At 55.1% G+C, this 12,589-nt stretch overlaps 1 protein-coding gene across 1 annotated transcript in view; it reads left to right on the top strand.

Moving 5' to 3' along the window:
- The window catches only part of XXYLT1 (xyloside xylosyltransferase 1), a gene marked incomplete at its 5' end in the record, with an annotated part of 39,594 nt that overhangs the window by 4,204 nt on the left and 22,801 nt on the right, over window positions 1–12,589 (top strand). The window contains one exon of the mRNA XM_082319313.1: window positions 3,347–3,494. Within this exon, the coding sequence (XP_082175439.1) occupies window positions 3,347–3,494 (148 nt within the window). The remainder of the gene's footprint in view (window positions 1–3,346; window positions 3,495–12,589) is intronic.

The following is a 12,589-nucleotide window of genomic DNA, read 5'->3' as shown; positions in this document are numbered from 1 at the left end:
GGCAGTTATAGGTGCCGTGTTTCTCCCCCATGCTTCTCCAGTCTGGCCAGACCCCGAAGCTGCCCGTACCAAGCTGGGTTGGGAGCAGAGCATTGTGCATCCCAGTGGCACTCGTGCTGGTGGTGCTCAGCTCCATTGTATTGGGTTTGCATGGCAAAGTTTTGGTAGCAGGGGGGCTACAGGGGTGGCTTCTGTTAGAAGCTGCTAGAAGCTTCCCCTGTGTCTGATAGAGCTAATGCCAGCCAGCTCCAAGACAGACCTGCTGCTGGCCAAGGCTGAGCCCATCAGTGACTCTGGTAGCACCTCTGGGATAACATACTTAAGAAGCAGAAAAAAAAACCCCTGTGCATCTGCAGCCGGAGAGAGGAGTGAGAATATGTGAGAGGAACAACTCTGCAGACACCAAGGCCAGTGAAGAAGGAGGGGGAGGAGGTGCTCCAGGTGCCAGAGCAGAGATTGCCCTGCAGCCCGTGAAGGACCCCACGCCAGAGCAGGTGGATGCCCAAAGGAGGCTGTGACCCCGTGGGAAGCCTGCGCTGGAGCAGGCTCCTGGCAGGACCTGTGGACCCGCGGAGACGGAGGAGCCCACGCTGGAGCAGGTTTGCTGGCAGGACTTGTGACCCCGTGGGGGACCCACGCTGCAGCAGTTCCTGAAGAACTGCAGCCCGTGGGAAGGACTCACATTGGAGAAGTTGGTGGAGGACTCTCTCCCATGGGAGGGCCCCACGCTGGAGCAGGGGCAGAGCGTGAGGAGTCCTCCCCCTGAGGAGGAAGGATCCGCAGAGCCAGCGTGTGATGAACTGACTGCAACCCCCATTCCCCGTCCCCCTGCGCTGCTTGGGGGAAGGAGGTAGAGAAATCGGGAGTAAAGTTAAGCCCAGGAAGAAGCGGGGAGGGGGGGGAAGGTGTTTTAAGATTTAGGCTTTTTTTTTTTTCATTACCTTACTCTGATTTGATTGGTAATAAATTAAGCTAATTTCCCTAAGTTGAGTCTGTTTTGCCCATGACAGTAATTGGTGAGTGATCTCTCCCTGTCCTTATCTCCACCCACAAGCCTTTCATTATATTTCCTCTCCCCTGTCCAGCTGAGGAGGTGAGTGATAGAGCGGCTTTGGTGGGCACCTGGCATCCTGCCTGGGTCAACCCACCATGTCCGTGCACAGGCAGTCAGTGCCTTTGCACCTGGAGAGTAGTGGTGTTTTGCTGTGTTTGGTCACCCGGGATCGCTGCTGTCAGCAGCGCTTGGTGCTGCCGCTCTGCTCCCCGCAGCCGTGCCACTCTCCCGCCTGTTCCTGCAGCGCTGCCAGTGCTAACCGTGATGGCGAAGCCAGCCGCACAGCTTGGCAGGGCTGGGGCGAGATGCTGCCGTAATGATCCCGGTAACAGAGTTTCCTCCCCTGCAGTGTCTCAGGGAAGGGTTATGTGTGCTGTTCTATCCAAAGCCAGGTGTGGCTGCTGATGAGCTCTCCCAATGCACTTTCCTGGTACGTGGTGTTCTCTGTTTTTCCTGCCGTCCTCCTGCAGGCCCTTGGCGCCGAGCCCAGCAGCCGGGACGCCAGCAGCGTGGCCGCCCTGCCGAGGGACATGCTGGCCACAGAGCCTGCGCGAAGGCTCTCGTACAGCACCCGGCTGATGGCAAGGGCCAGCATTGAGCCCTTGGCTGAGGGCGGGTGTTTGGGGTGCCGTCCCCGGGAGGGGGGCTGTGGGGACTCCGCTGTGACCGTCCGCCAGCAGTACCCCACCGTGGGCTTGGCCACCGTGCCCGGGGTCAGGATGGATCCATCACCTTGCCTTGTTCAGCGTAGTGCGGGTCCCACAAGCAGCTCCCCGCCTCCGGTGAGCTCTGTTTGGACACGGGAGCACTTTGATCTGGGTAACGTTTTCTGCAAGAAAGTGTGGGAGGATGAAGCTCCTCCAGACCGCTCACTGCCTCTGTCTCTGCCAGCCTCGCTGGGTGTCAGAGCAGCCCCTTGTGCATCCCATAGACAGGATGGTCACTGCACCAGCCCAGGCTCCAGAGCCGCCTTTTCCAGTGAAGCACTTGGTTTAGGTTTAAAAAAAGGAAATGCTCTCTCTTGTATGTTTAAGTGTATAGTGCGGGGCTCCTTGCTCTTAAGCAGGTGAAGTTTTAGTAGGAAAAAGGAGTGAAACCATAGAACCGTTGAATAGTTTAGTTTGGAAGGGACCTATGGAGATCATGGCGTTGAGTTCCCAGCTGAAGGCTTAAGGAAGTGTCTCTGTATCCCTCAAACAAGGGATATAGGCTCCCCTTTCCAAAATTCAAGTACTGCTGCAAAGTCATGTCCTCGCTGGCCTTCAGTTCCTGTGGGGCTCCTCCTGCTTTCCTTGGCCTGAAGAAGGCGGCGTGACCTCGAGTCTCCACACTCGAGTTCCTGCACTCCCCGCTATCTGCACCAGGGTCGTGTCCCTTGTCTCTCGTAATTACCCTGAAAATCCCTCCTGTTATCTTGTGTGATTCAGTGACCTGAGTCCTTCTGTATGCATAACGAGCATCAGGCTGCATGAAAGTTTCTGTTCATCAGACTTTGCTCCTGTTTCTGCCCTTAACCACAACCTGCGCAGGCGTGCCAGGGCCGGTGCGGGTGCATGGGCTGCAGCAGGGCTGAGGAGTGCAGGGCATTGCTGGCTAAGCGTGAGCAAAGCTCCAGCACAAGAGGGCTAAGCTCTGTCTGGAGAAGATGCTTGGCTCTGCTGTAACTGCTGATGTTTGGATTTTTGTCGGCGTGCTGTGGCCCGTCCTCCCTTTCCCCCTCCGGCTCTGGCAGGACGTGCTGCAGAGCTTGCCTCCATGCCGGGCTGAGGTTCAGGAAATCCGGGCTGTGTCCCTGGCCCTGTCGCAGCCTGCCGCTGTAGCAGGGAGCAAGTCTTGGTCCTGAGGGTAAGTGACGTGATCTGGCTTGCTTCAAAACAGCAGGATGCCGGAGCCTGGAGTGAACAGTCACCTCTTCTGATGGACTCCATATGGGAGACCAGATAACATGGTTGCATTAGGCAGTGGGAACAGACCAGAAAAAAAACACAAAACATTGAACACACTTGATTGTGTGAGTGGATTCAAGTCTCTGCCCATCTCAGGGTTATGAAATGGCTGTAAAAATCCTTCCCTCCTTTCCCTGCCGCACTTGGCTGGCTCTTGTGGCAGGGAGCTGTGCAGGGGCCGGGGCAGTTGAGTCCCTCTGTGCAGCTGCAGTGCCAGCCAGCAGCGTCTGTGCTTTAACAACCTCCCCCTCCTCACCCCGTGCCAGTGCAGGCTGAGCAAAGGCTGCCAGCGCTGGGCCAGTCCCCAGAGGCAGCGGCTGAGTGGTGTTTCTGGTGTCTCTCCTAGGTAATAGTCCATGATGTGAATGAGCTGACAGAAAAGCTGTTTCCAATCGTTGAAGCTATGCAGAAACACTTCAGCGCTGGATCAGGGACCTACTACAGCGACTCAATCTTCTTCTTGTCGGTTGCAATGCATCGCATCATGCCCAAAGGTAAGCCCCCCACTGAGCTGCTGCAGCAGCTGCCTCTGGCAACGCAGGCTCTCTTTTTCTTCTGCACCGAGATGTTATCCATTGCTATTTGAAATGCAAAGAAAGTTAATGAACTTTTGGGGTGGGCTTGCGGAGTTCTGCTCCTTCCTGCAGTGACGGACCCTTCGGTCCCAGACCGCCTACATCCAGGTCTCCGCTGGCAGGAGTGGAGGGAGGTTATCCATGCCGCGTGGCAGCTGGCCCTGCCCTCGTGCCCTGAGACAGTAGGAGAGGTGAGACAGGAGCAAGCGTGCTTGCCCTGTGTGTGTTTACAGCCCCCTTCCCTGTGGGGTGTCAGCAGAAAGAGGCGCCTCATGTTTGTGGCGCAGCTGCCTGGCCGTGTCCTGGCGAGCGTCAGCAGAGAGCGGTTGTCGAGCCTTTCCTCTTGGCTTCGGTGAGCTCTTGGAAAGCTTTGCTGATTAGCAGCCACTGACCACTTAAGTTTCCTTATCGTGCCTTCGCTCTGCTGTTACTGAGTGCGGGAACAACAATAAATCTGCAGAAAAACAAGGCATCTGGCAAAGAGGGCTTGGCTCAGTTGATGCCATGTTTTCCTTCCCTGGCTGCGCATGGGTGCTTCTCCTGGCACCGGCGTGCTCTCTAGCCTTGGACCGGTCGTACCAGGAGGGTTTTGCATCCCTGGGCTCCGTACCCCTTCCCCGGAGCTCCCTCAGCCCTGCCTGTCCCTTCCCGGCGCTGGTCGCTGGGCCTTCCCTGCTGGCTGCCCCGCTGGCCTGATGCACCAGTGAGGGCAGCATCCTCTCCCGGGCCAGCCGCTGGCCACATGCCCTCCCTGTACCACAGATGGGTGCGGGTGGCGGTGGTGGCAGGAAGCCCCGGGGTCCTGCCTGGCCATACACCTGCCCTGGGAGGAGAGGTGACCAGCCTCTCAAAGCTGCTTGTGGACGGCACGTGGTGATGGCCCATTCCCCCATGTGTGTGTTGCTGAAATAGCTGTTTCCATGGCTTGCACCGCCGGCACCAGCAGCTTCCTTGGCGTCTGGAGCCTCTGCCCAGCCATAGTATTCCCTGCAGACTTCCTGCCATGGGTCTCAGGTGCAGTCTTGCTCTTGCTGGGACATGGGTGGGTGCAACTCCCCTGTGCCCCTGCTGAGTCCTGTCCCAGTTTGGCTCTGCCCAGTAGCTCCTGCCTCTGCACTGGTTCGTGAGGCTTCCTCTGGATGGGCACAGCCATCCCATGCTAGCTAGTTAAGCACTGGAGCAGTGGTGTTTAATTTGTGCAGGCAGGCATTAGGGAAGAGCAGGCAGGGAGGTGGCCTGCTTCGTCCCCCCCAGGGGCTGTGGGGCAAGGCAGCCCCGAGGGTCCCATCCAACCCCCACCGATCATTACTGTGTGGTCTCTGGTGAATGTGCTGTACTTTGCTCTTCATTAGACTCGGGTAATTTTTTTTTTTTTGTCTGGTGATGTCTGCATTGCGAGTGCTTTGAAGTACGCTGAATACAAATGACAGTATTAATGCTGGCTAATTCACTCCTTGCGATTCCCTACCCTGTCTTTACCATGTGCTGAAGATATCCATGCTGCCTGCCAGCAAGAAGCTGCTTGGTCTGAAATGCCTTTTCTCCGTTCGTCAACCCACTGGTTGTCTCATCTCTTGGAAAGCTTGTTTGCTCTCCCCTAGCTTGACAGGGCTTTCAGTGGTTTGTTCAGGGCACAGGATGTTTAAAGAGGCATTTTTACAGTTTCATGAGCTTAGTTTTTGTTTCAGAAGCTGCTAGTAAAGCTGATTTATATTTCCCTTGCAAGGGAGGTCAGATTTACTGCGCTGGGTGCCTGGTGATTTATGGGGCTGGCGGGGCTCCCCGGCCCCTTCCCTGCTTCCTGACGTGCAGCCGGCACCGGACGGGAGGCAGCAGGGAAGGCTGCGGCTCTGCTGCCCGCTTGCAGGCTTGCGGGTGGCGTGGGAATGGCACTGGGCTCTGCCGCTCTCCTGGCTCTGACAAACCAGCCTCAATTGGTGTGAAGAAGCCACTTCGCTAAGGTGGAGAAGAAAGGACTAAACCTTCCTCTTCAGGCAGTATTAGCGTTTTTCCTGGTGCATTTCTGTGCCATTTCACCTGCCCTGAATGCTGCATCTTTTTGTGCACCTCTGCAGGCACATCTGGCTCCACAGTGTTAGCACCAGTTTTTTGTGGAAGCCAGATTTAATTGGAAGCTTAAGCATCTTCCAGCAGAAATGAAGGCCATGATCTGAATAGTAAACTCCCTTGTGTGTTTGTTTGCATTTGTATTAATCAGTCTATATGTTTTTTTCAAAAGCTAGTGACCTTTGCATTAAAGTTGCCTGGCTTTAGTTTCCCAAATTTATCATTTTTTGAAGGGAGGCATTTTCGTAGTGTCATGACTTAGTGATTTGTTTGGAGCCTTGAGGCTGTGACAGGACACTGACCTTGCAGACTGATGGCACTCACAACTGAACACCAGAGTTACTTTTTTTTTAAAAGAAGACTTTTGTGGAACATGTGCTGGCTGCGTGCATATTGTACTGAGAATAAATGGGTTTTGCCACTCAGCTGCTCTGTTTTTCACTGCTGCTTGGGATCCTTGCCCAAAAAACTTCAGCTCTAAAACCTGCAGCTGCCAAACTATAATATAACAGCTTCTTAGCTGGTGTAAATCATGGAACTCTCTTGCCTTAAATGTCTTACATCAGTGAAGTTGATCTGATTTAAACCAGCTGGGGACTTGGTATGCAGTGTGCAGAAGTGCAGACTGCATAACTCTTGTCTGTGCTTGAGGCTCATAAATCCTGTTTTAATGCAGCGTGGCCAGGCCCAAGGAGCTGGAGGAGGGCTTGATGCATCGCAATGGTCTTGCGAGGGAGAAGCGATGGGAAAGTTACACAGGGAGAGGACGAGCAGCGTTCAGGCTTAGGAGGAGCTGCCAGGATGAGGATGATGCCAGCATGAAATGATCCTGGGACTTGCAGAGGAGTGCTTGGAGGGGAGGGGAGGACAAGGACTTGGGCCTTTTTACTTTCCTTTTCAGTATGCCTATCCAGAGGTGGCCTCTCACTTCCCGACTGGCTTCGATCCCTCTGATCACTTGTCATTTTAGTTGTGGAACTTCAGAGGACCCGGCAAGCTTTTTATTAGCCTCCTTACAGATACATGAAGGAACAACGTCTGGGCAGGTCTGCCTGGCAGGCAAGATCACAGGACAGACTCCTGATGCCGCGGCGAGAGGAGGAGGAGATGGGGTGGCAGAGGGGCAGCCAGGGGAAGCTTTGGGATCCCCAGGGAATTCTTGGTCCCTGTCCTTGGCACAGTAAGGTGGTTTTCAGGGAGAATTACTTTAGCAACTGGGTGTCCTCAGCAGCTGGTTGGCTAAGGGACAGATGTCAGCATTCAGCAGCTTGGGGCAGAGCTTTGAAAACTGCTGTTTGGTGCTTGACTCCATTGATTTTGCTGACTGTGCTGCAGCAGGATGACCCTGTGGGAGAAGAGAAGGAGCAGAGGGACAGGATGGAGAAGCAGCTTTGTGGTTTATCTCTGCCAACTTGGACAGAGGAGTGGCATCGGTTAGCTCAGGGGAGTCTCTGAAACCTGGCCGGGGGTACCGTGTCTTGCGTGGAGTCAGGGTATTTAGCAGAACTCGATTGAAGACAATATTTGACAAATTGGAGGCAGCAAAGTTTCCTGGCCAGTAAGAACATCTGGCAGTCTGCCTGGGGGGTAGCATCATCTCTGAATGTGGTCTCCTCCTCCCTGCCTGGCAGCGTGTGGGGGAGCTCTCGGGGTTTCTCTCCCACTGACCAACCCAGCATGAAGGCAGAAGCCCCGACAAAGGGTGGGAGATGAGCACAGGGTGCAAAGGGCCCCCAGGCTCTGCCGTGCGCAAGGTTAGCCCTCGTGCAGCATGCTGCGTCTTCAGGCACTGGTGAAGCACTAACTCGTTCATCCTGGTACCGCTTTGGGTGGGCAGGGAGAGGAATGCGGCTCTGCTTCTCTGAAGCTGGCGGGATGCAGCTGAGCGGAGCCATGGCTGGGATGCCTGCCTGGAGAGGGAGTGCCAGCGAGGATGGGCCCCCTGCTCGTGCTAACGTGGCTCTCTGTCTTCTCTGTGTCTTCACACAGGCGGTGGAGGGAAGAGTGCAGAGCAGGATGGTGTGTGACTGCAATGTTTAATTCCACTAACGGGATCTCTTACAAGCATATGTATAAAATTAGGCTTGGAGATCTCCAGGAAAGCAGCTCAGCAGGATAGTTCCTCCTTGTGCCTGGCCTCTCTTCTGCTTTGATGCCTGCTGCATCCCAGAAATGACCCATGTACCTGCAGAAGGCTTTGCAAGCAGGCAGCGAGAGCCATCGGAAGGTGTCTGGCTAACCACTAGGGAGAGAGGCAAATGTCATTCAGCTCACCCTCTGCCTGTTTTAAATACTTGGAAAGCATGGGACCGAGAAGGGGAAGAGAGCCAATTCCCTGTCTGGTTTATTCTGGTGTCAGGAATTGCGGTAAGAAAATGGATGTGTTGGAAAATATTTGGGAGAAAACACTTGGTGAGGAAATACTTGACATAATTACCACTAGTGAAATTGGTAGGGTGATACATGACTAAATTATTAAGACCACTGGTTACAGTGCTTATGAGAGGCGACGGATAAGAGAAGTAGGAGCTGGGCAGTACTCTACCATGAAGACAGAGCTGGGGACTTGTAAACTGAAAACTCAGGAGCTTGGTCTGCAGGTACATTTCATAAGATTATTCATCAGAGGCTCGTAAGGGAACTAGGCAGCAGTGGGAGAAGTGGATGAGTTTCTGCGTGACTAAACAAAGATGAGGAGCTATGAGGAAGGAGAACAGAGTGGGACTGATCATTATGTATTGCCGAAATTTATGATATATCAACGTGGTCTGTTGGGAAAAACCTGGAAGAGGTTCAGAGAAGCGCAATGGCTTCTGTACGGGATGAACCTGGCTGACTGGGACCCTCTGGTCTGGGAGAGGGCTGGCCGAGGGGGTTATGGTGCGGTCCATGAAGCCACGAGCCATGCAAGGCAGACATCTGTATAAGAACTGGGGGGCATCAACGTTGGTGAGAGGCACATTTAAAACAAAGAGTACAGTGGTTATTCGCACAGGTGCAGTGATCCATGGGATTTCTTGCCGTGGGATGCTGTAGCTGTTGAGCTGCCTCTTGGAAGAGGAAATCATTGCAAGCTGCTGTCTGATAGACACCGCCTCTGCTTTGGGATCTCCCCGAGCTGCAAGCTGTGCAGGAGCGCGGCGGGGGGACATGGCTGTGTGTGGTGGTGGGAAGCATGGCTGGCTGTTGCAGGTGAATAAGCAGCACCGTGTCCAGGGAAGCGGCTGCCAACAGGGAGCTGTGCCATCGGCTTCATAATGGGTGTCCGGACTTAATGGCTGTGACACACCGGGATCCAACGGGAGGTCCAGTGGTCTTCCTGGCCTCAGGCTCTGAATGGAGTATTTTATCCAGCTCATTATCAACGGCTGTAGTGATTATTAAGCATAGACCAGATTATGATGATGTTTGTCCAAGCTGCCTGTTAATGACCAAGCCCCAGGCCGCTTGGGGTTTGGTGCTGCTTGCAGCAGGCTCCAGCTGCTGGCTCTGGTTTGGTCTCCCATGAAACTGATATCAGTGTTTGTCTGCTCTGGGAGTCCCGGCCCGCAGACAGTGGCCTCTGTGAGCATCAGCTTACGCCTTTCCCACCGAGCGGAGCTGGAGGGAGGGCAAAGGCCAGGGAGGAGACGTGTTGGAGCGAGCGCTGAGGCTGTTGTGCCTTCTCAGGGCACCTTGCCTGCGCCGAGGCCAGGCACCTGGAGCGCTCCTGCTGCTGGCTGTGGAGGTGGAGAGCCTGGGAGCTGGGGGGAAAGCATTAAGCAGAGGTATCAGGAAAATAATCTGTTTGCTGGAACAGTGCTTTGATAAGTAGCTGTCTTCTGCTGGTGCGCTTCTGTAAAAGCAGGCAGACAGCATCCTGAAAACGTGATCTATTGCATTTGGGAAAAGAGGAATTTGTAGGTGTGCGTGCATGAGGGTTTGCCATTGCAGATGCAAGGTTCGAATATGTAATGCGGGACTGCCTGGGTTGGGTTCCGTGTGCCCGCGGGGCGCCAGGTGACTGCACGCGATGTTTCCACTCAACAGCACCTGTGTGCAGTGAGTTACGGTGCATTAATCCTGTGTCACACTGTGAACAAAGAAATGTGCATCAGAGGTCTGTAAGGTGGAGCCTGGCAGCGGAGATGGGGGAGCACCACCTCCTCTTCTTCCTCCTGTCAGCTGCAGAGCAATTCCGGGTGCACGGTGCAGCTACCCACAAAATTCAGTGACTTACATTGTAATAAATAAGTATTTTGAGAGTGCGTCACTACTGATTCTTTCCTGCTGGCCGAGTGTTGCCGTTGCTGCTGAGCCCCACCGCATCAGGGGTACGCAGAGATGCAGTGGGTTGGGAGAGTGCTAGGAGGAGAGCGCCTGTGGCCCAGATGCTCCAGGCCTGATCATGCGTTATCGAAGTGGAAATGTTGTGAAGAGGCACAGAAAATTGGGGTCTATGGTGGATCATGGGAGATGGCCCCAGAGCCACATGCTCCCAAGCCACAGTTCCCACGGGATGCTGCAGTAGCTGAAGGGTTTATTTTCTGGCAAAAATGTTTCCATCTTTACGGGGATGGAGGGAGTCTTAATAGTTTCTGGTGTGCTCTCATAACCTCCCTCCCTGCTCCACGTCGCAGCCATGTGAAAAACAGCCAGATTCCTTCCCCAGCCTGTCTCTGGGCTGCGCTCGCTCATGTCAGATCCTGTGAGGAGAAGAGGCTGGAGTAATGGATTTGTGAGCAACAGGGAGAGCGGTGTCAGCCATTGTTCCTTGCTGGGGTGAGCCTGTTGTGCTGAGGGAGTTGTTTTCGTGGTGCTTTTTGGGAGCAGGCAACAGCAGACCTCTAAATAAGCCCACCCCAGGTAAATGCTGGAGGCTGTGGCCTTGTAGGGGGGTCCTCACCTGCCGAAACGAGACACTAACCCCGTCCAGCTGCCTGCAGGACGTGCCTCTCCTGGCAGGAGAGTCCCTTGGCCCCAGCCCTGCTGCGGAGGCGCCGTTGGGAAGGGCTGCTGCCATGAGGGGGGTGTGGATGCTGCTCGGCAGGTGCCTGGCAGCCCCCCGGGAGCTGCGGCACGGCGGAGGCCCCTTCCCCACGGCGCTGCTGCCACTGGGGGCTGGCGCGACCCGCAGCTCCCAGGGATGGTGTCGCTTCTCATCGCTTCCGCTGGCCGCCCCTCACTGCAGTGCCACCATTGATTAGTTTTGGATGTCCTAGATCTGTCAGGGCAGGGCAGGTGTGTGCGGCTGTTCCCCGCTCCCCGCAGAGCGGTGGGGTCTCGGTGCCCGGTGTTGCGGGTGCTGCCCTCCTCCCTCCCCAGCCAGTCCCGTTCCCCCGTCCCCAAAGGGTGGAAGCTGCTTGGGGTCACCCAGTGTTGATGCCGGGGCTGCTCTCCCCCACGGCCTTGCTCCCTGCTCTGCTGTAGCTCGTTAGAGCTTAGCAAGAAGAAACAAGGAGAAAGTCTGCCTGCAGCCCTGCAGCCCCTTCCCCCACCACGTGCAGTTAATCAGAATGTAAGATTATCTACCTTAATGCATTTGTTTTCCTGTATCTCTTTTTGGTTTCCCTTTCCATCTCACCTGCTCGTTACTTCACAGCTTTCCATCTGCACTGCTTTGTAATTTATGGCAACCTGGAATTAAACCTTACTTTGTCCGATTATAAGGTTTCCTGCTGCTCTTCCTCCAACTCCAAAAAGTGTCTTCACACTCCTCCCCCAGCGGCACCGTCTATTAAATACATAGCAAGCAGCACTTACAGCTCCATCCTGAAAGCTGTCATATGCTCAGCATTGTCTCTGCCTTGGAGTCCGGTTAAGAGCCAAGGTGTTGAGCACCATTAAATACAAGTCCCTCAGACCTCGATGGATTACAAGGAGACACTTGGATGCACAGGAAAAATTAATATCCTGGAACAAAATGCATCCATCTCCTGCTAAGTCTTCCTCATCCCTCTGGAGATGGCCGTGGGGTGTGGAGCAAGGCGAGCAGAGCAATGCTGCTGTCAGCACCCAGGGCTGTCACTGCTGCACCAGACCCCAGAGCTCACCCAGGTGCCTGCCCTGCATGGGTGGTAGCGATGATTTGTCATCTGTCTCAGGCAGGCAGCCTAATTTTTTAATTAGCTGATAGGTTGGAATTGCTGTGCAGAAGCTGCTGCTCTGCTCCACTGGGTGCTTAATAGGGGCTGCAGAAACCTGTGTCGTGGCGTCGTTAGTGGCTGGGGCACTTGGGCACGTCCCCCCTTGCCTCCTGCCCTCCCCTGGCCCCTGTTTGCAGGGAGGGGAGGCTGCTTGATGGGGAGGGGGGCTGCTAGGCTGCCCCAGGGAGCAGAGGGGACCCTTGGCTGCACAGCAGAAGTGAGGACCTGTGTTTAAGCAAGCAGCTGGAAGGTAAGCTGTCTTCACCTTGGCAAGCCCTGCCCGTGCAGGGCTTTGTAGGATTGTCTTCTCTTGGGAGGGTGGACTCCCAGAGCAGCACCAGGTCCTGGGGAGGAGGACTGCAGCCCCCCGCAGTCACTGATGTGCTGGCAGTGAGCTCTGCAGAGCGTGTTGTGCTTGCACATGCGTGCGTGCCCCTGTCTTGGCTGCCTTCCTCTGGGCGAGGCTCTCCGGTGTTGTTGGGGTCAGCTGTGAGGGCAATGGTGATTAATCCTGGAAGCAGAAGGGGAGACTTTATCTGTGGAGAAAATAAGGCCTGGCAGAGGGAGCACACAGCCAGAGAGGAAGCTGCTCACAGCCCTGCTGACAGCAGGAGGCAGAGTGGCCGGGGACAGCCGGCAGTGCGGGGAGGGCGAGCCAAACACAGGGAGCCTCTAATGAAGGGCAGGATGGAGAACCCAGTGTGTTTGTGTAAATAAACCATGCATATCCACACTGGGCTTGTCGTGACACTGGCGTTGCCGCCCGGCACCTCAGCTGCACTCGTGCTCCCCTCCCCACTGCAGCTCAGGCTTTTGGGGGTG

The sequence above is a fragment of the Platalea leucorodia genome (assembly GCF_965183815.1).
Source record: "Platalea leucorodia genome assembly, chromosome: 8".
NCBI classification, from domain to species: domain Eukaryota; kingdom Metazoa; phylum Chordata; class Aves; order Pelecaniformes; family Threskiornithidae; genus Platalea; species Platalea leucorodia.
Note: the sequence above shows the minus strand (reverse complement) of the source record. Positions and strands in the feature narration are given on the sequence as shown.